We start from the raw sequence: 20,045 nt of genomic DNA on the forward strand, positions 1-20,045 counted from the left end.
TTCACAGGACAGGGCACTCATCTGGCACATGGGCCACCGCTCACCAAATACCCAGGCCCTGTTCCAAACCTCAGGGTAATTAACTTCTGAAAAATCATTGCAATTTCTTTCTTTTTTTAGTATGGGAAACACAATCTGCCTCAGCTTTACAACTGGAATAAACTGAAACACTTTGACCAAGTTTTCATCCAAAAAACATAGGCTCAGACACACAGAATTTCAGATCAAACAGTTAAGCAAACAGAAGTACAGTTACACAGCAGGAATTTGTGGGTAACTTTAAAAACAGGAGGTGTTACTGGTGTTGCCTACAATAATTACTGAGTAAGAGGGTGGAAAGTCAATTCCTTTTCATGTTTTCTGCGGTGTAGCTTAATGCATCACGTTTTAAATAACTCACCCTTGTAACAAAACGCGCCTGCCCTCTCTGTGTTTAAAGCAGTCTGCATGAAACCAGCTCACAGGAGGCCAGGCAGCTGCTCGCAGCCTGCAAGCTGCAGGCCGGGCGACTGCAGTCAATTTACTTGAGATGCAGAGCTCAAATCCAGCCCCGTCTGCAGCTGCCTCCGTCTCCGGGCTGGGACTGCACGCGACGTCTGGCTCAGGCAGCGGCGTGTCCTGCACCAGAACGGCCAGAAAATGGGTTTCATTCACGTAAAAGTCTGAACTGTTTTAATAAAACAGCCTGGGAATTTCCAACACAGAGAACATGTTCTCTGTGTTTTGTATGAAAGGAGCAAAAGGTAAGTCAGCTTTAGCATCTCGTGTGACTTTGTAACACCACTAACTATACTGTCATCAGTAGCAGCGACAGGCAAGGGAAGTAGCAGATTTTCTTTGCTGCATCAACTTCACCAGCAGCTTTATTTTCATCTCCATCTCCCATGAATGTTTTAGAAAAAGCCACAGTCTTGGAGCACCCTTTCTTCTCTTACCCATCACTTCCTTTTCTTCACCTCGCCTTCCTGCTGCTAAATAAAACTTAAAAAGATCTCAGTGGAGCCGAAGAAGCATTTGTATATCTAACAATGTTGCTGCTGATGTAGTGAGAATAACAAAGATAGTTCTACTGTGATCTTTCCTTCCAGTTCCTTTACAGGAAGTTTTCATTCTCATATCAAGTGTTATGACGATGACCATCCTGTTGCCTTGGTAAAGCAAAGCAACTCACATTAGATAGCAAACTTTGCTTTCTGCTGTCTTTGAAGCGTGTTCTCTCCCGCATGATAAGTACAAATGTCTCACTTTCAGAACAGCTTCAGCCCAAATCCTGCTTGCTATGTGGAGTCTTTTGGAATTTCCCACTTCCTCCTAAAACTTGCTTTTTGTCACTGCCTTTCGGACTCTTCAGGATAAGAATGCACATCACACAAAGCTGATTTCAGACAGGGGACTGACTGCTGCTGTCCAGCTGCTTCCTTTCCATGTCAAAGCACAGCCGCCACCAAGCCCCCTCTTGTACAGAGCTACGAATGCCCCAGGATCATTTTGCACATTAAGGAATTAGCCTCAATTAACAAAATTATCACCACATGGGAAGCTGGGACTTGCTTTTAAGCACCTAACCTGCAGTTCAGAGACTTCACACGCAGGGCTCCCGAGAAACCCAAACACACAGTTATCAGCAGGGCAGATGAGCGCGGTGCTCCCGACCTGCAGGAGCCCAGCACTGTTTACCCCGCGCAGCGGGCAGGGAAACCCGAAACCGGCCACTCCGGGACACAGGATAATGTAACATTCCCCACGCAGCACTGCAAGCCTAAAAATACCCTGTCCGACTTCAGGGATCTTATTCTGAAAGTGACTTAAGTGTTTTAAAAGGGGCAGAGACGCTCCCCTGCTCCCGCCTGCTGGAACAAAGCTTTCCTACCAGCTGTCTGCAACCAGCTCCCTGCAGCACGAAGAACTCCAGACTTGCTGCCAAATTCAGTCGTTCAAGACTCAACGCTACAACAGAACGTATACATTTTTGAGAGCTCGCATGAAAGCTAGCCAGGAAGATGCACAAAAGATGCAAGTAGAAAAAGGCAGTGATGTTAGTGCTAGGGCCCGCAGCTCCCCGAGAAGGCTGAATATTCAGATAATGAGCAGTGGAAACCAGGCTTTCACCTCTGGGTCACCAGCTCAGGCAGGAGCCATGCAAAACCGCCTGCATCGCTCTGTGAAAGGCCGTGCTAGTGACCCCTCATCGAATTAATTGGGACCCCGGGAGAAGCACTGAAGCTCATGACGCTGCTGTCCTCACCGCACTCGTCCCACGTGGCTCGTGTGCCGGCAGCCTGGGGCTGGCCAGGGGCATTCCTGGTTCCCACGTGTGGGGTGGGAGATCAGCCTGCGGCAGCCCCGTCCTCAGGAAAGCAATCCCAGCTGCACTGAAAAGTAGAGTTTGTTGCTTTGCAATGATAGCGTTTAAAGATTTTTAAACATCTAATAAAAACTGAAGGACTAAACAGCATACAAGCAGAGACAAAAAAAAAAAAAAAAACAGTGTAATTTTGTTACGCAAACAGGAAGCATTGTCCAAGACTGCCAAAAGCAAATGTAATCTGTCCAGCGAGAAACTGCTGGGTCTGGAAGGCTGAGAAGTCAGTTTGCTGGATGCTCAGTGCACACTCACTGCGCTAAGGGAAAGGAGAACTGAGGAGCTGGAGCACCACGGTCATGGGCTCTGAAGACTAAAAATCAAAATGCTCCATCATCTTCAATCTCCACTTTCCTGAGTGCTTTATGTACTTTAGCAGAGAAAAATATGCCACGGACAAAAAGCCAATAACAAAGCCAATGTGTCCAAACAGTAAACACACCGGACAGACCATCGGTGTTTATCTACCAAACCAGCACTTCCTCCCTGCACAGAGCTACGTTTTCTCCAAAGACCCAAACTTTAGCAGAAGCAGTAACAAACCGGCTTTTGTTTCAGATTTCTGTGCATCTACGTAGAGAGCCTGTATGTTGAATTGTGCCTTTCTCTAACATATGCTGACTAGACGTAGCAAATGAGTGAAATGTAATCACACGATATGGGAAGGGTTAACTATTTCGCACAGCCGGAGGGACAGAGCCAGCCATGTGACTGCTTCTTGTCCCCATGCGGTTGATCCCAGACTACCCTCCCGCATCTGCGTGACTCAGAGCACAGGCAGAGTCGAGCTACCAGCACCGGCTCTTCCACAACGCCGTGGAATATCCTGCACCTACGGGCACCCAGGCACAACTCGGCTGGAAGAGCTGCACGAGCTAAACTTATCTGCAGCTCTCCAGAAGCAAATGCCACCGACACGCTATCTTACTGCCCGGAAGAGAACACGCGTTTCAGTATCACACAGCAGCTATAAAACGAGAGCATTCCAAAGCTGTAATTTTTACAGGCCAAAAGGCAACTCTTATTTATGAAGATAAAAGGTTAGCCGACAATGAAAATGCTGCCTGGATGTTTTTTACAGCCAATACTAAAGCTGTGTCCAGCTCACTTCTGTATTTGGCACCAGACCTAGGCTGCTTCAGCATAAGAGCTCTAAGAACATCCAAGCGGGCTGTGCCCAAGGTCCACATTTCCCAGGACTCTGTCTCCAGCAGTGGCCACAAGCAGATGCCTGGGAAAGAATGAAAACAGGACAAAACCATGTGTGTGATGTTCCCTCGGGATCCCCAGCACGCTCCCATCCGCCAGCTACTTCCAGCCGGGAGAACTCCCGGAAATCCTACCTGGACGACCGTGTCCTCCGCGGCTCGACGTCTCTCCGGCAGCCCAAGGCTGAACCAAAGAAAAACCAGATTCCAAGAAGGACCAGCCGGGACACCCGGCTAGAGCTGAACCCGGCTCTGCTCCTGGCTTGCCAGCTTTCCTGCCCGGAGAGCAGGTTAACTGAGCATTCGGCGCGCCCGACTCGATGCACGATCACGAGGACGCCAACCTGTTGTAAAGGGAAATGGTATTTCCCCCCTCCCTCCCTGTACCAGAGCACACTTGTGCGCACTATTTCTCCTGGCCTCTTTAGAGACGCCCTTTTTTCCACGCTTTGGTGAGATGAGCACGTGCACTGATTTGTCAGGTCTCTGCTTTGAAAAGGGAAGGAGAATGACATACTTAATAATAGAGGATATTAGAGATATTCTCTAACAGAGAATAGCCATTACTTTTAGGCCATTTCAAATTCTCAGCTATTTCAAAAGCTCTATTTTGCATTTTCAGTAGGTTTTAGGTGTCAAATATGGCTGCTAAGAATCTGAAATTAGTTCAATTTCCTCCTTAAGGATATCTGTATCTTTGACCAAGTTATTTCTCTTATCTCAACACTAGCTACATTTGAAATAGAATGACAACACGCACAGAACTTCTCTGGCTCTGCAGACAAACATATTTCACAATAATATTCAAATTCTTGGCAGTGTTTGATTTAGCCCTTCCTTTCTGAAAACTCCATATCCTCAACCACAGAAGAGTCATTTCTGTGAATGCTGCTCGGTCACTACCCTGCTCGCCACAATACAACTCTCCCTCTCAATTTGCTTTCTTAAAAGCTGTATTATAAAGGGGCAAGAGCAGAAAGGTCATTGCCTTCCACTGCTTCGTGCTCCTCCACCATGTTTTCTACTCAGCTTCTCTCACCCTCCTCGCTGCCAGGGACAGGTATTTACCAAGCAAACAAAACACTGGACTGAGGCTAAATTATCTAGGCACACATTAATGCACAGCAGTTTGAACACATACAGGGAAACGTTTATACCTTCTTGGACACTGTACAGAATGAGCTAACATGAGAAAAATGATAAATAGAACCCAGATCTTTATGTGCTGCTAAGAGGCAAGCAAACTACAGAGCCAGGACAGCTTAGGAAAACCCGTCTTTGCCGTGTTGCCCCTCGCTCAGCTCCAGCGAGTCCTCCGGACGCAAGTCCCACTGCCAGGAGCATTAGCAGAGCTTCACTTGCCGTGGATAAGCATGTTCACATGGCTGCAGCTTCTGTGCAAACACCCAGAATGTCACCAGAATGAGCAGAGACCAACTACCCTACAAAATAAAACGTTATATCATTCTTTGCTCTGGGGAATGTGACAGCAGATCATGCCCATAGCCATTGACTGGCACATCAGAAAGGCAACAGGACCTTCCCCCGGCCTCTTCCCGTTTGGCTCCTCTTGCCAGCAGCTGCCAAGCCCAGATATTTCTTTTTTCACTCTTTTTATTTGCATGCCTTTCCTTTTCTACTTTGTCCATCACTTCTGTCTCTGATAACACCACGAAGTAACAGCTTCCCTAGCTATGGCAGCTGCATCAAGTGCCAGAGCACTGCACTGAACGCAAAGGTCTGCACAGTAACGAGATAATGAAGAGCAGCCATAGACTTCGAAGAACCACCACAAGGAACTGAGAAGCTCCTGCACATTTCACTCTCCATTTGATCTCTGCCCCACTGGGAATGGAGTCAACAGGGATGATAAACCACGAGTAAATTTGCCAGCAGCCTAAAATCTGGATGCAAAATGCAGCAAGAGCAAGTTTAGCTGCAGAGCTCGTGACAGCTCACATGCATATTCACAAGAATGTACTCTTGCTAGATAGTAATTAAACGCAGTGGGCCGCTGATATTTTTAGCTCTATTGTGAAACCTCGGTGTTACTTCATTCCAGCTGCTCCAAAGAGGCAAAATACCATCGCAGAGGCCTGGCTTCTGCATCATTATTCTTCATTTTAATTTCCAAGTCTGACCCATGCTCTGCATTAGAATTTGGCTGGGTGATAATTCCATGAAGGTGACAAAGCCCCAGGCACTGGGGGGGGTGATGCGGACAAGAACTTCGCTTTAGACGACCGAATCCTGCAGCCTGGGAAAATGGTGTGACTCTTGGACAAGAAAAGTCACCGCATTCACCATGTCCCCGCTAGAAATCTCAAAGTTGAGCTGGCCAAGGTCACTTCAGCAGATGTGTCCTTGAGCTGCCACAGCAGAGCACTCGTTACCATGAGACCTCGAGGGAAGGGAGAGTAAACACAGTGCCAGAGGGAAGGGAGGCCCAGATTTCAAGTAAACATCCCAAGCTCGGAGAGTTGTGAAAACAATGAACCTGGGAGATCCCAGCAGCGGAGGCGTCTTTGAGCCTGTGCAGGGCTTGCTGGGATCCTGCTACTTAGAGATACTGCTAAAAATCCCCTGCTGATATATGGGGACCAAGTGGCTTAAGTGTTGGAAGGATCATTCAAAGACAAGAGCTCTGTCTGGCTATGCGTGTTGCTGAGGAGCTATTCCAAGCAGCGCCAGAAGATACAAGAAAACACTTGAGGACAAAAGAACGGTCTGGAGGTGTTCACAGCCAGCGTCTCGCACGCAGCGCGGCAGCACACAGCCCAGGACCACGCTGCGGTACCTACCACGACCGGGAAGCTCCAGCGCTCGCCCAAACACTCCACGCGCTGCCCCAGGAGCCCATCTGCACAAGTGGGGCTCCCCTGCACAGCAGAAGAGCCCACGAACACCACGCAGGGGAGCGGGGACCCCCCACGGGCTGTCGCCTTCCCCCAGAGCTGCAAGGCCCAACGTGCACAACGCAGCTGCCATCCCGCTTCCAGGACTGAATAGCAGCAATCTTATTTCTCAAGCTGGGCAAAGCTGTTGCACAAGAGCAGGGCTAGATGGATTCTTCTCCTCTTTACCTCCTCAGTCACCCTCGAGGCTCAAGTCTTATTCACAAGCTAGTCTTAAGACAAGCAGATCCCAGTGCCTAGCAGCAAAAGCTCTTTTATCTCCCAGCTGGGAGAGCTGAAGAGCTTCCATGCCCAGCGGACACGAAGCTGAAGCGGCATCAGAGCCCTGGACTTGGCCAAGGACAACATGCCCAGGTGCTTTAACTGTAAAGATATCATCTGTGTACTCTCATGTGGTATAAGCGATCAATAAACATAGTTCTGGCAATCCACAATGCTACCATTGCATTTATATATATATATCTCCATATATAGCAAATCATTCCCAAACAGAAAAAAATCACATAAGAGAAGCAGTTAGCATAGGAAGAAAGACCAAAACCACTGTTAATGTTTCCTTGCACTGTTAGCATCAGCTACACAGGGAACAGAGAGATGAGAAAGGCCCCAACTGTGCAGTACTACTGTAGATAATGTTGGGCTGTGAACACAGACCCAAGGATCAAACAGCCATCTGACTGCAGTGTAAAAGGCCATTAAAATCTCTGCACTTTAAAAAAAAAAAAATGTTCACTGTGTTAAGTAGCACACTTAGCTATTTTAAGAATTCAATCCTTTTTTCTAGAAACATTATGCTATGCTGCAAAATGGATCGTGTCAAGAGGGGTTATCTGTAGGTCAGCAGTGGTCAGGTCTAAACACACTTACATATCCCTAATTAAAGAAGATCAGATTCTTTCACTAATAGCCTGCTGTATAGTAATCCAGACGGTGGCCTGAAGGACGGTCCCATCTGGCCTGTCACCTTTTGTGTTACAGGCTCAAAGGGGAGGCAGCAGCTTCTAGAGCCACGTGGGGCTTTGTAGGTTAAACATGCCACGAACCGCAGCGGTTTGTGTCATTCTGCCCTTAAAGGGTGGAGAAAAAGGAAGTCTTGGCCGACTTTCCTCTCGCCTTATCTGTCAGGAATTAGCTCACTGTGCCATGGGTGTTCTCCAGTCCCATTTTCTATCACCTATATGATGATATAGCCAGACTGCCTGACTTTATAAACATGGTATGTCAAAGAGGCGTGTGCCTGAGCCTGCTCTTAAGCAGCACTCTAAGTTTAAGTACCTTAAAGCACAACCTGAAACCTACTTGATAGCAAGGGAGTGGGGATCAACCACGCATATAGCAACAAAACGCACAAGGCTTCGTCCAGACTCTCTTTTAACATCCTCCAGGGGCATTAAGCCTGCAAGAGACCTCATCACACAAACAGGAAGGGCAGCAAGATAAACACTGTCCCTGGAGCGGTTTGAGTACAGGAACCATCTGCTCTCTTGGGCAGTTCTTTCAGCACAGTGAGATCAAGTCCAGTGATGGCAGCACACGGAGCAAAGGCAGGAGAGCAGACAAGGTGCCCCAGCCCCTTGTTTTTGCACAGAAGAACAGGCTTCCTGAGAGGCAGTGTCCTTCTGCAAACCGGAGCAGCAGGTTCCCCTTGCTCAGGAATTTCTCTTTGGGAAAGGGGTCATCCCTCACATGACAACTGGCAGCTCAAGGAGGTCGAAGCCATTTAGGTTTCCAAGCCCAAGAACTCACGCGCTGCAGCTGGAGAGCCCAAACTGCCCTGCAGGTACAGAGCTGCTGCTGTCCCAAAGGCAGGCGGGTTTTCCAGGTTCTCCAGAAGGCCTCACCATCAGCAGCAAATGCTCCCACTGTTTCAGCTTCCTGGGCAATCCCTTTTTGCAGGGAGAATGATGCTTCTTCTCAGGTTCAGAACAGCCTGCTTCCACTGGGTCCTCTTCACAGAGGGTTCTGTGAGCACAAAGGCAGCCAGCACACCAGGGCCTGCCAGAAGTCCTTTATTTATCACTCAAAGACTAGGTGATTTTATTACCCTTTAACCTGCATCCGTAAGATTTCTCATCAGTTACAGTGACCAGTGGCTTTCCTAACAGCACTGTCAATAAGGTGCAGGTCTTGTTCCCCTTCCCCTTCTAAATCTTCCACTTGTCTTACTTTTTTTTCCCATTATCATTTAGGTTTGCAACTGAAATGCCAATCGTTGCACACCTGCCTTTTGGAGTCCTCTATTAGTAAACTTCTGCACTTCATGCTCTTCTCCTCTTAAAATGATCATTCGGGTCTTGCAGCACTGAGATTGTTTGGGTCACTTCTAAAAGGGAAAGAGGGACACGCAAAGTGGTTAAATGATTTATCTAAGATCATTCAGAAAACAAACCAGAAAGAAAGGGCTATCTGAAGCTTTGTGCTTGTGCCACAAAGTAAACAAAGGCATACTAGAATATTTCCAATGCTGATTACTGCTTTTCATTGCAAGGAAATGTCCACATTTATCATATTGTGAATGCCATCAGGAGTGCAAGTTTCAATGACTTTCAAAGTAAGTCAACGATGACCTTCAAACTCCCAGTTGAGCAAACAGGATTTTTTTTTTTTTATATAGTCCATTTTCAGAATCTCTATTCTAGTCATTAAACTACCGGACTTGATTTCTGGAAAACCTATTTTTTCTTAACCATGTATTCCAAGCTTTCCTGCTTCAGAAGCTCTAAATCTAGCCTGCACTAAAAACAATCAGATTTAGGTTTTTCCATTGCTGTCTGGAACACAAAGAACCAACTCTATTTTCTTTGGAGACAACTGAAACAAGTAGTTTTCCTAATTATCTCTGCAATTGTTTTATAGACATTTTAAAGGTTTCCTACCCAGTATGAAAGTTAAAAAAAAAAAAAGGGGGGGGGGAGGATAAAAGCTGTGAAATATTTCAATAGCCATCAAAGAGCTTAGAAAGCTTGTCTTTTTCCTCAGCAATAGCTTAGAAGTTTGGTCTTTAGAGAGACTGCTTGTGCCAATGATGTTAAAATACTACAGGACAGCTAATAAAAACTGTAAATGCAATTAGTTTCTCCATACAAAAGAAAGAAAATAACAACCGTATAGTCCAAAGTTTGCTGAATACAAATGAATAGTACATTAAACCCACACGTGTCCAAGTTTATTTCTTTTTTTTTTTAAACTGATTTGGATTTTTATTTACTTACACAAGGCTTTTTTTCTGCCAGCAGAAGGAGACAAGGCAGCACTAGAAGAGCAGGACCGAGCCTGGACCCCAGCCCTGCTGCCTCCTCATCCCTGCTGCCTCCTCATCCCTGCAGGATCATGCAGGATTCCCTCAGCTTGCCCCAGCCACGTCCTCGCTCCCCTCAGCAGACTGAGTTCACTGAGTGCCTCCTATCAAGCTGTCCTGGCACAGACCAAATACTGGGCAAGAAACCCCAGGACTTCTCTGCCTCCAGACATACCTCCAATGACCTACCCTTATTTTCCCTGCCGTCACACCTTCCATACCTATTTTTCCTGTCCTGAACCGCACTAGAGCCACATCCTCCTCCCCATGTCATCCTTATTCCAACCTGTTCTCCTCTACTTGCAGCTCCAATGTTCCTTCCTCTCCACAAAGTCTCTATCACCCTCAGTAACCTCCCCTTCCTTGCTGCCCCTCAGTCAACCCCACTGTCACCCATTTCCTCACCAGCATGTGTGTTCAGCAAGTTTGCAACCCAGGCTCAAACTCCCAACCAGCTGAAAGGTCACTGGTTTGACTTGAATTTCACAGTGTCTTTCATTTCTCCTGACCTGGCTTCCAGCTCCACTAACCTCTACCAACTCCGTCCACTGCGTTGTGTGGCTTTATGGACACTCCTGGCTCTTCAGCAATTAATCTGACTCCAACTTTCAGCAACGTTCTGGCCTCACTCCTCACTCACTCTTTCTTTGCAACAGATTTCTGAGTACTGTCACCAGGGAGAAAAAAAAATCCACTTACACAAAACAACTTACAGAGGTCCCTCTACACACAGACTTTCAATTTCTTTGCAAATTTAGTACAGCAGTGAGTCTCTGACCTCTCAGAAATGCCTACCCCCAGCTCAGCACAGTTACAAAACTCCCACCGTTTCTCCACCAAAATTCCCACCACTTTCCAGCTCGTTCACCAGTAGACCCCCGCTTTGTTTGATTAAGGCTAATCATAGCTTAAGGATACGCAGACAGATAAGCAGATGCTGAACCGACTGTGTATCAACTCTGCCTTTCAAATGAGTGGAATATTTTTTTTTCCACATGACAGAAGGACAAAACAAGAGGGATTCAGTGACCTATTAAAGGAGCATGTGGAAAAACATGAGTAAATGTAGGACTGGAACTCCGGGTTTCTTAGCTGTAACTTATCTTGTTACTCCCAGGAAAGAAATGAAAACTGGTAGGGGGAGAGAACTGGCAATCAAAGCACTAATTTTGGTGGTCACCAACCTTGGTTTAATCCAGAGCACGTCATTTCATGATCATGCTATAGGACATGTTCACTAAAAGTCAGTCCAAATCTCACCCATCTCAAGTTTGTATCAGACCAGGGATGAGCTACAGAGACTTGGCAACCTGGGAACAAACCAGCTCCCACTTCCCTATTTCAGCAAACCATCAAAAATTATGGTTATGAAATCCAAGTTGTATTTAAGCCAGAAAACAAAATCTGTTTATTGTGTGAAAACACAGGACAAAGGAACTACAACAAAACACATAGATTAAACGGTAAATTAAAAGATAACATCAACAACATAGTAATCACGCTTTTCAAAAGCACCATGCAGCACCCAGTGTGTAGGAATAGCCCACGCAGCCTGGTCCATAAAACCCATTAGAGCTTGTGACCTGCAGAGCCACAGAAATAACCAGGGGCAGAACCGAAAAAGGGCTGTCCCATCATCTAATTCTCCATTTACAAAATTATGCCATTTATCTCTAAACACAATGTACAGCACAGAAGACACCAACACCCCAATTTCAGCCACGGCCTTTTCACACGATCATCATTATGTATTTGCTGTGGCAAAACAAGTGTATCCTCAAAATGAGGAGTGCTCAGCAACCTTTCTGATGTCCAAGGTTGCCAAGGTGGAATTTAGCAGTCCCTCTTAAATAGAGCTTAACAGCCTATGACTATGTGAAGCATTTGACACAAGTAAGATAATAAGCTCAGTAACTATGTCCTGATTCATACTGCGCTCTGAGTAAATCACTCTTGCTTTGAAATTACCCTTCACTGTGACTACTTGTATACACAGCAGCTCTGTTCAAATTAGCATGAACACTGGTGTATTCATCAGAGCCCTTTTTACAAGCAGCACATAAAATAGTCAAATCCTGAAGGCTGGTCATCTCAAACCTGCTCCCACCAAAGCTAAGAAGGTTCCAAAACACACCCTGCACTAAGAAATACGTGGAAAAGATGCTCTGGAAACAAGCTGACCCCTAACGTCGATCTCCCGACGAAGGGAAAGCCTCTGGCTTGCATCTGCATAAAGTGGAGGAGTCGCATTGCTGGAGAGAGATGAGATCTAGAAGAAACCTGGCAAGTGGTTTCACAAGGCAGCCCCGTTCTCCTGCTCTGTGCAATTTTAACGAGCAGGATCCAGAAGGTTTCAGACAAGTATCTAATGCCAAGGCTAACGCTCTTACCTAAAGTACAACACCTGGCACGCTCCTTAAGCTGTTATTAGGAGGAGAGGGAGCTCTGAGGCTGCTTACTAACAAACGCGCCCACAAAGTCATCTGCATTTCCCTATCATATCCTACCGCTGAATAAGATGGACATCAACTGGCATAATTATATGCAACAGAAGTTTAAAAAGAAAACCACACACATTAAAGATACTACTCACACTCATTAATTCCTAAAATAAAGCTTGTGCTTTGTTTACATTAGGTGCCTGACCACACTCCACGCTCAAGTGGCAATCCCGTTTTCTCAACTGCAGGGATTTTCTGCAGAGCACTGCAAAAGCAAGGAGCCTTCACAAAGAAATGAGGAAACGGTCCCTGACACTCACCAACCCCTCCGTGCCTTAAAGGGCATAGCCAAGACACGCCAAGGGAGGACCAGCTGAAGTCTGTCCTGTCTTTTACATATTTTATATCTAAAGCACTAAAGCATTAAGACCAGTTTTTCCAAGAGTAATACATTATTTCCTGCAAACTTCACATTAAGTCATTCTAGCAGCATTCACCATTCCCAAAAATTTACCACTACAGCACCAAAACCCTGGGGATAGGGGGCTCAGACCTTAAACAGACAACATCCATTGTTTACAGAGCAGGGCTTTCCCCGGAGAATTCTAATATCCCCATATACCAGTTTACTAGGCCAATAAAAGATTTACAGTTTACTTCACGTAAGCTTGAGGCCTGGAAACTGCAAGGAGCTGAAAATTATTCTTCCACTAAAATCAAGTGCCTGGCAAAATGAAGAGGAGAAATCCTTCTATCCCCAACTGGGGAAAAAAACAAACCATGCACTATGGTGGGCTATGGTCAGAATGTGTCAAAATATAGTTCAGTTCTGCAGAGTTATTTTTAGATAATGGAATTATCCAGATAATTTTAAAGTTATTAAAGGGGTTTACTAAATTAAATATCAGGATTACGTATCTCTTGTATTATTTCTGCTTGATAAGCGTCACGGACCACATAACTGCTGGCATAGCTTGTCATTATTAGCATGAACAGTGTCGAAACTCGTTTTCCTTTTGGAAAGCACCTTTAAAAAAATGCTGTTTCTGAAATGGCCTACCTGCCACAGGTCAATGATAGTTACTTACGTTACCTACGAGCTGTGCATGGTCAAATCGCTTTAAAGGCAGTATGCTCTGGTTCCCACCATCAATCTCATAAAAGTAACTGGTGACGTTTACATCAAGCGTGCAGTACAGCCCACGTGACGCCTCTTGTGTGCTCTGTTGCTTATAGGTAACTTATTGATTTAGAAGCTTGTTTTAATTTTCTATTATGGTGTGGTCATATTTTCCCTGTGAAGTGGATCACTTGAAATTGGATTTTCCTATCTGTGCAACTGCATAGGTGACTGAAATATATATGAAGATCAAATTCAGGTTAGCCTGTACTACTAAAGGCAAGACTCTTTCGTTCAGAAATAGATGCCTTTTTTTTTTTAATTCTGAAATGTTTGACAGTTGTTTAATGACACAAAACTGTATTTAAAAATAAAAATAATAATAATAAAAAAACAGCACTTCAAAATGACGACAAAATAGAAAAAACACAGGCTATGCTATGCATCCCAAACCAAAGGTGATTCAGCATAAGCTTGGACACCGTCAAACACAGCCAGCTCAGGATGGCTTATCTAGGTAATCAAGAAAAACTTGGGTTTTCCTGCTCATTGGTAAAGCTAATAGATAACACACAAGTTGGTGCTTCTTAAGACTTTAAGCATTTAGCTAGCAGCAGCAGGTGTCAAGTGTAAATAGTATTACACACACGCAGAGCTGTTACAGCAACTTCCTTGTTTTGCATTTAACCCAGCCACATCACCCCAGCTCGCTCGTTAGCTCATGCCCCACACTGCAGCCTCTGCAGCAGCCACAGAGCAAAACACGTTTTCACCTTTTTGTTTCGGAGTTCAGAGCATTCTTTGAATATTTAAGTATTTTCAAGAATGAATTTCTCTCCAGTGAAGGTGGCAGAGGAAATGTAAACACAATATCTACATGATTTGTCAGTGTTAAATTGGATAAATGGTTATGGAAAGATGCGGTTGAGGCAAAGAAAACGTCCCCCCATAAGCCAGGCAATACTTCTCATCCCAAATTTGCAAGGACAGCACAAAGCCTGCTGGTGTCCAGATGAACATCACAAATTCCCCATGGACAATATAGGCAGGGAGCACTTGGAAGGTGCAGGGTGCAGTCTACATGCTTAATCTACCATTCTTTAAACACTGATAACTGCTCATTTCATACCCAGGATCATCACCCAAAATGAGTCTTTCTAAAATGATTTCAAAGGTGTTTTTTGGACAGAATTTTGTAGTCAGTTTGCTAGACAGATTAAAAAAAAGAAATAAAGAAAAAAAGAAAAAAAACCCAAACAAACAAACAAAAAACACAAGGACAGCAAGTAAGCAAAGTGAACCTGGGTAAGGAGTTGCATGGAGTGTTGCAAGCGAATCTTAAGGCAGCCGAATACAGGGATGTTACAGAGAGGCTTTTGTCATCGAAGTCGACACCCTCCACGCCTCACCTCAAGGAGAAAACCATTCCTGCTAGAATGGATTTTGTGCACAATTTTATGCCCGCATATCAGATTTCAGTATCATTGAGTTTACGCCACAGAATTACTCCTTCACGTTCAATACGACCCTCAGCTTCAAATCCCCCAGGATGCTCTGCCGGAAACGGCGTTAACACAAAAAGGCCAACAAAAGGCTGATGAGGAACTAGATGCGCAAAGCCCAGTTTGTCACTCCGAGGACTTTTGGCTACTTTATCTGCAGGCTGAGCATGATATGCAAAGATGGCCTGGTTAATTTTTAGTCAAGTTTTACGCTTTTATTTTCACTAGTAAACGTGAAGATTTGACATCCACCTTGGAACACACCGCGGTAAGATTCCCTCTCGACAGCAACTTGTAGGGCAAAAAATAATCACAAGTGTGAGCTTGCCAACATTAGATCTCCTTGCTAAACACACGGAACAGTTTGGGGCCTTTCTCTTTCATTCAGCAGCACTTGGGGGATGAAAAAATATACATAAAAAAAAGCAGAAATAGCACCTGCAAAACCAATAAAGGCCTCGGGGTGGGTGAAGTTCATTTCCCTTGATGGCGCTAACATGGTTCCTACCCGCCAGGAAATGTTATTTCCACGGAAAAGGGGTGGGTTTGGGTGGGTTTTTTTTTTTAATTCCCCGTCAGCCCTTCCAGGGAACTTGTCCCCCCGCTCCCGGAGGGAGCCCCGGCCCGGCCCCCCGGGCGCCCCGGCCCGGCGCTCGCCCCCCGGCGCCGCCTCCATTTTGGAGGGCGGACAAAGGCGGCCGGGGAGGGGGCCCGCGACACCCCGGCGGGGCGCGGGGCGGCCGGGCAGGACCCAGGAAGCGCCGCCAGAACAAAGGCGGCGGTGACAGGGCCCGCTCGGCGCCGTCCGCCCCTCGTTCCTGCCTCTCGGCTCCCTCCCCGCCGAGGCCGCTACCTGTAGGCCAGCGACATGCACTCGAAGAGCTTCGTGAGGGAGGCGTCGATGCTGAGGCGGCCGCCGCCGCCGGCGCCGCCGCCGCGGGCCGCCCCGAAGCGGTACGTCTGGCACGTCTGCTCGTTGACCGTGTCGAAGTCGTAGCCCTTCTTGGGCGGGTGCTCGCTGTGAGGCGACGACACCATGAAGTGGCCCGAGTGGATGATCTGGGGGCCCGGCGGCTGCCCCCGCCGCGGCCCGCACCGCCGCCCGCCGCCCGGCGAGGCGCCGCCGTCGTCCGTATCCGACGAGTCCTCGTCGGGCTCGGCGCGCGGCGACAGCGGCCCCGCGGCGCCCAGGAGCCGCGCGGGCCGCATGAACACGTCGGCGGCCATGGCCCCCGCTCCCGCCGCCGCCGCCGCCAGCCCCGGCCGAGCCCGCGCCCGCCGCCCGCGCCGCTCTGCGCCGCCACCGCCCCGCCCCGGGAGCGCCCCCGCCGGGGCGGCGCGGCCGCGGCGCCGCCCCCTCCCGCGCCCCGTTCCCGGCCCGCCCGCCAGCCCCGTTCCCGGGCGCTGCCCGGCCCCGCTCCGACCCGCCCGGGGCCTGGGGCCTCCGCGAGGCCGCGGACGCCTGGGGACCCGAGCGGGGCAGCACCGGCCCCCGCGGCCCTTCGCTGCCCCCCTCGCGGCCTCCCCCCGCCCCGGCCATCCCCTTCCTGTGCTGCGAGCACAAAAAAAAAAAAAAAAAAACCAACTTTTCTTTTTTTTTTTTTTTTTTTTTTCTTGTTCTTTTTTCTTCCTTCCTTCCAGCTAACGGGAACATTGAAGCGCGTTTCCGAGCTGGACTCCTTCCCTGCCTGCCCTAAAAGAGGCACCACGAGGGCCGCGGCGCTGCTGGGTGCTCAGGTCTTAACAGCTAAGACGGGGGAAAGAGTGATTTTGGGGTGTTGTTTCCTCAAAAATGCAGCAGTTTTAGGGGCAGGATCCTCCCTAGTCCTTCCTCACATCAAGGACCAAAAAGTATCCTAGCCACAGTTAGGAAGCAGACCTTAGTTCTGGGAAATCTTGGCTATATGAGAGAGAGAAGAGCCCATCATCGCATAGAAAACATCACTGAAATGCTATTTAATACCTGCTTTTAGGACTCTGCCACCATCCATCTGTCCTAATTCAGGTGGAATTAAAAACCAAAAGGCAGCAAGGCCCGGAGGGAAGGCACCAGACCCAAGGTGCCTTGGGTGCTTTCTTTTCTTTCTGGGCACAAAGTGTTTTTCCACAGTGACTTTCCTCTCCCCCCTACAGCAGCAATTGCACACATGAAACACTACAAGTATTTCCCGGATTCCAAACCATCTTGTATACAGCAAATTGTTTATTATTTTCCAGAAACAACCTGCAAGAAGCCTGGATAGCTGTGGAAGATTGAATTTCGTCCTTCTCGAAAGTGCACGGGATGCAACAGATCCTATCGATCAAGATCAAAGCACATTAGTAAGGCCAAGGAGTGGCTCATCCTGGGGACAGAGAAGGTTCACCCCACAAAGCCCCTCAAAAATCACAGCTCTAGATCTGTAACTGTGCTATGTACACGACTCATGACAACAGCCTATACATTTAGCTTACTAACTTATTTAGAAGACACAGCTCTGCTACATTTGCTTCTTCCCGTTTGCAAAGCGGGACAACGTTAAAATAAAGCAGCTGGACAGCAATGTCATCATCTAAGGCAATTTAATAACAAATCATCATTTAAAAAAGGGCTAGCAGCATTAAGCTACAAAAAACATTTGATGTCATTTAGGGGGTTAAGGGCAGATTAAGGGTTTTCTCCTCTAATTTTCTCCTCTAATCAGCCTAAATGGAAGTACTGCACATGCATGGAAGAATGCAGTCCTTACAATAAATCCATTTACCATATAGATCCTCTTGCCTGTTTAAATTGAGTATTTAGGTGACCTGTGCCCACCAAGTCAAGGCTTCTGGTTGCCCCCCCTCCCCTTTTTTTTTCTCTCTTTTCCTCTCTCTTCTCCATAGCCGGGAACTCCACAGGGCAACTCCAAGGGGCAAAAGCAGCCAGACACATCAGTATAGCAAGTTTTGGATATGCCGCTTCTTAGCGTTTTTGCAGTGCAAAGGGAAAATCTGTAGTCCACCTGTTTCCGACGATATTCCTTCAAGACAGCATGGTTTTAGCACAGGAGGCAAAATTGCTGAATCAGAATTCAATTGTAATAGGCATGGAGAGGGAAAAAATGGATTCAAGTTTTTAAACCTAAATCCTATAATCGCCCCAAATCTATAGGTACTTTGGTGAAGCACATGAGTGCAGGGAATCCTACGGCCAACCTCAGACCATGGGGCTCGCGGCAGGGAGCAGGTACCTGTCACGGGGAGAGGCAAAAAGTCCTGCCAAAACAACACCAAGACTCCTTGGGTCCTTTGAAGGGACCCGTTTTACACATAAACGAATGAGACACCATAGAATGCACATTTAAAAAGACTATTCATAAAAACTGAAATTTATTTTAAATTCAAAAAACAAACTGGGGTTGTTTCTTGATAAAAATTATTCACACAGCATTCATGTCGTGATTTTTTATTTTATTTTTGAAATGAAACCATTGTACATTGTACAAACCATAACTACTGATGGAATAAATAAGTGAAAAATTATACTGCTGTACAACACACACACACACAAATCATAAGATGGAAAACGATTAGGTATTGAAGAAAACAAAATTCTTTACACCTTCTAACAGGCCCTTAGATATAAAGAACATTCCAAAACATGACCATGTTTATGTATGAAGATAGCCACCCAAAACCAATATTTTTATACTGCCTTGTTGATTATTTTTGTTGTTGTTGTTTTGTAAGTGCCAGCACTTTTTGGAATGTTTAACAACTACTTTCCCAAGCATAAAAATTCCAAGGAATAGTTCTGCTATAAAATGTTTGGCTGAGTAAATCGCTTATTCAGAAGGCCTTCCCACATGTTCCACTCAGCTAATTTACTTGCTTGCTTCTATTTTTTTCGCTTTTGTAAATGAGCTCCAACATTCAGCATTGTAGCAAGGAAGCACTTCTTGATATTTGCACTATTTCTAAAACATTAGCTGTATGAGAACTTTCAGTCATCTTGAAGAAAATTACATCTCTCCTTCTGCTCCACGTCTCAATGCTTTCAATAAACCCTTTTACAATGAGTTCATAAAACAAGTTTCTGGTAGAGACAGGTCCAAGCCAAATAAAAGCTGGATTTAGATCTGGTTTCAAACCTTACGTGGGTTTGAATCCAAGGTCCTGGTTTGGTCCCATCTGTACTTTCTGGCATTAAAATGTGTTTAATCACATCCGTTGGCCCATAAATGTTATCAGGCACTTCAAGAAAAGACTAATAACAGTCTTATACACTATTTTGGATTTCTTCATACCAGATAATGTCAAAGTCTCTTCTCTTAGAGACTGACAATAACAGGTCTAAGGAACCCAAATCTATCTGCTTGTTCAGTTGTCTGTTGTCACTAGAATCTCTGATTAAAAATAAAAAGTTCTGAATGTACTTTGTATAAGCTGTAAATAAAGCATTACTACTTTAGAAACAAAGCCTCTAGGAATATGGTTATGGTGTCTTGGTTTTTTTTTTTTTTTTTTTTTTTTTTTTAAAGCCACAGAACAATGAACAGTTCTGAGCAGAAGCCACAGGAGAGAAAAGGAAATTCATAATTAAACCTGTCAATGTCAATAATGCCAATAAATGCTTCTATCTAATGAAAAAATTTGAGGTATTTTAGTGCTATTTATATATTTTATTTCTTCCTAAAGTACAGGAATTAGTTCCTAAACCAAAAGTCTATTTACTCCCTTGGAAATACCTACAAAATAAAAGTAAAAAACTTGCTGTGATGCACCTGAAGACAGTGATTAGTAAACATGACTACTTTTCAAAGGTGGCATCAGATTAACTTTATCCTTAAAAATAAGAAAAAGCTCGTAAAACAAAAATATTTGTAAGTTTGAATCTTTCTAAATTTGCCCATTTAATATATCAATAGAATTTCTCACAAAATATCACTTAAATCTGAATGTAATATACATACAAATCAATTGTCATTGACCAGTTACCCACATTTTAGGCATACACACAGTTCAAGAGCAAATCCTACCATTTCATTGCATATATTGTGCAAACATTTTCTGGCTCCTCATTTCCTTATTTTCAGAATGTTAATGGACTTCATGATCAGACCAGAAATCCCCCAAACTTATTAGGGAGCACACTGTTTTCACGAATGTTTTGCAATCCAATTTTATTTAATTAAAATCCAAAAAGTTTATTTCAACATAAAGAAGTCCCGAAACTGA

The 20,045-nt window shown here is 45.7% G+C and overlaps 1 protein-coding gene across 1 annotated transcript in view; it reads right to left on the minus strand.

The window, feature by feature from the left end:
• Positions 1 to 16,073, minus strand: part of MLXIP (MLX interacting protein) — a 40,766-nt gene extending 24,693 nt beyond the window's left edge. Inside the window, exon 1 of the mRNA XM_088525126.1 lies at positions 15,700 to 16,073. Within this exon, the coding sequence (XP_088381252.1) occupies positions 15,700 to 16,073 (374 nt within the window). The remainder of the gene's footprint in view (positions 1 to 15,699) is intronic.
• Between the last annotated feature and the right edge of the window lie 3,972 nt (positions 16,074 to 20,045).

Source organism: Tinamus guttatus, unplaced genomic scaffold, assembly GCF_059628265.1.
Source record: "Tinamus guttatus ecotype Peru unplaced genomic scaffold, ASM5962826v1 Tinamus_guttatus_pri_ptg000223l, whole genome shotgun sequence".
NCBI lineage: Eukaryota > Metazoa > Chordata > Aves > Tinamiformes > Tinamidae > Tinamus > Tinamus guttatus.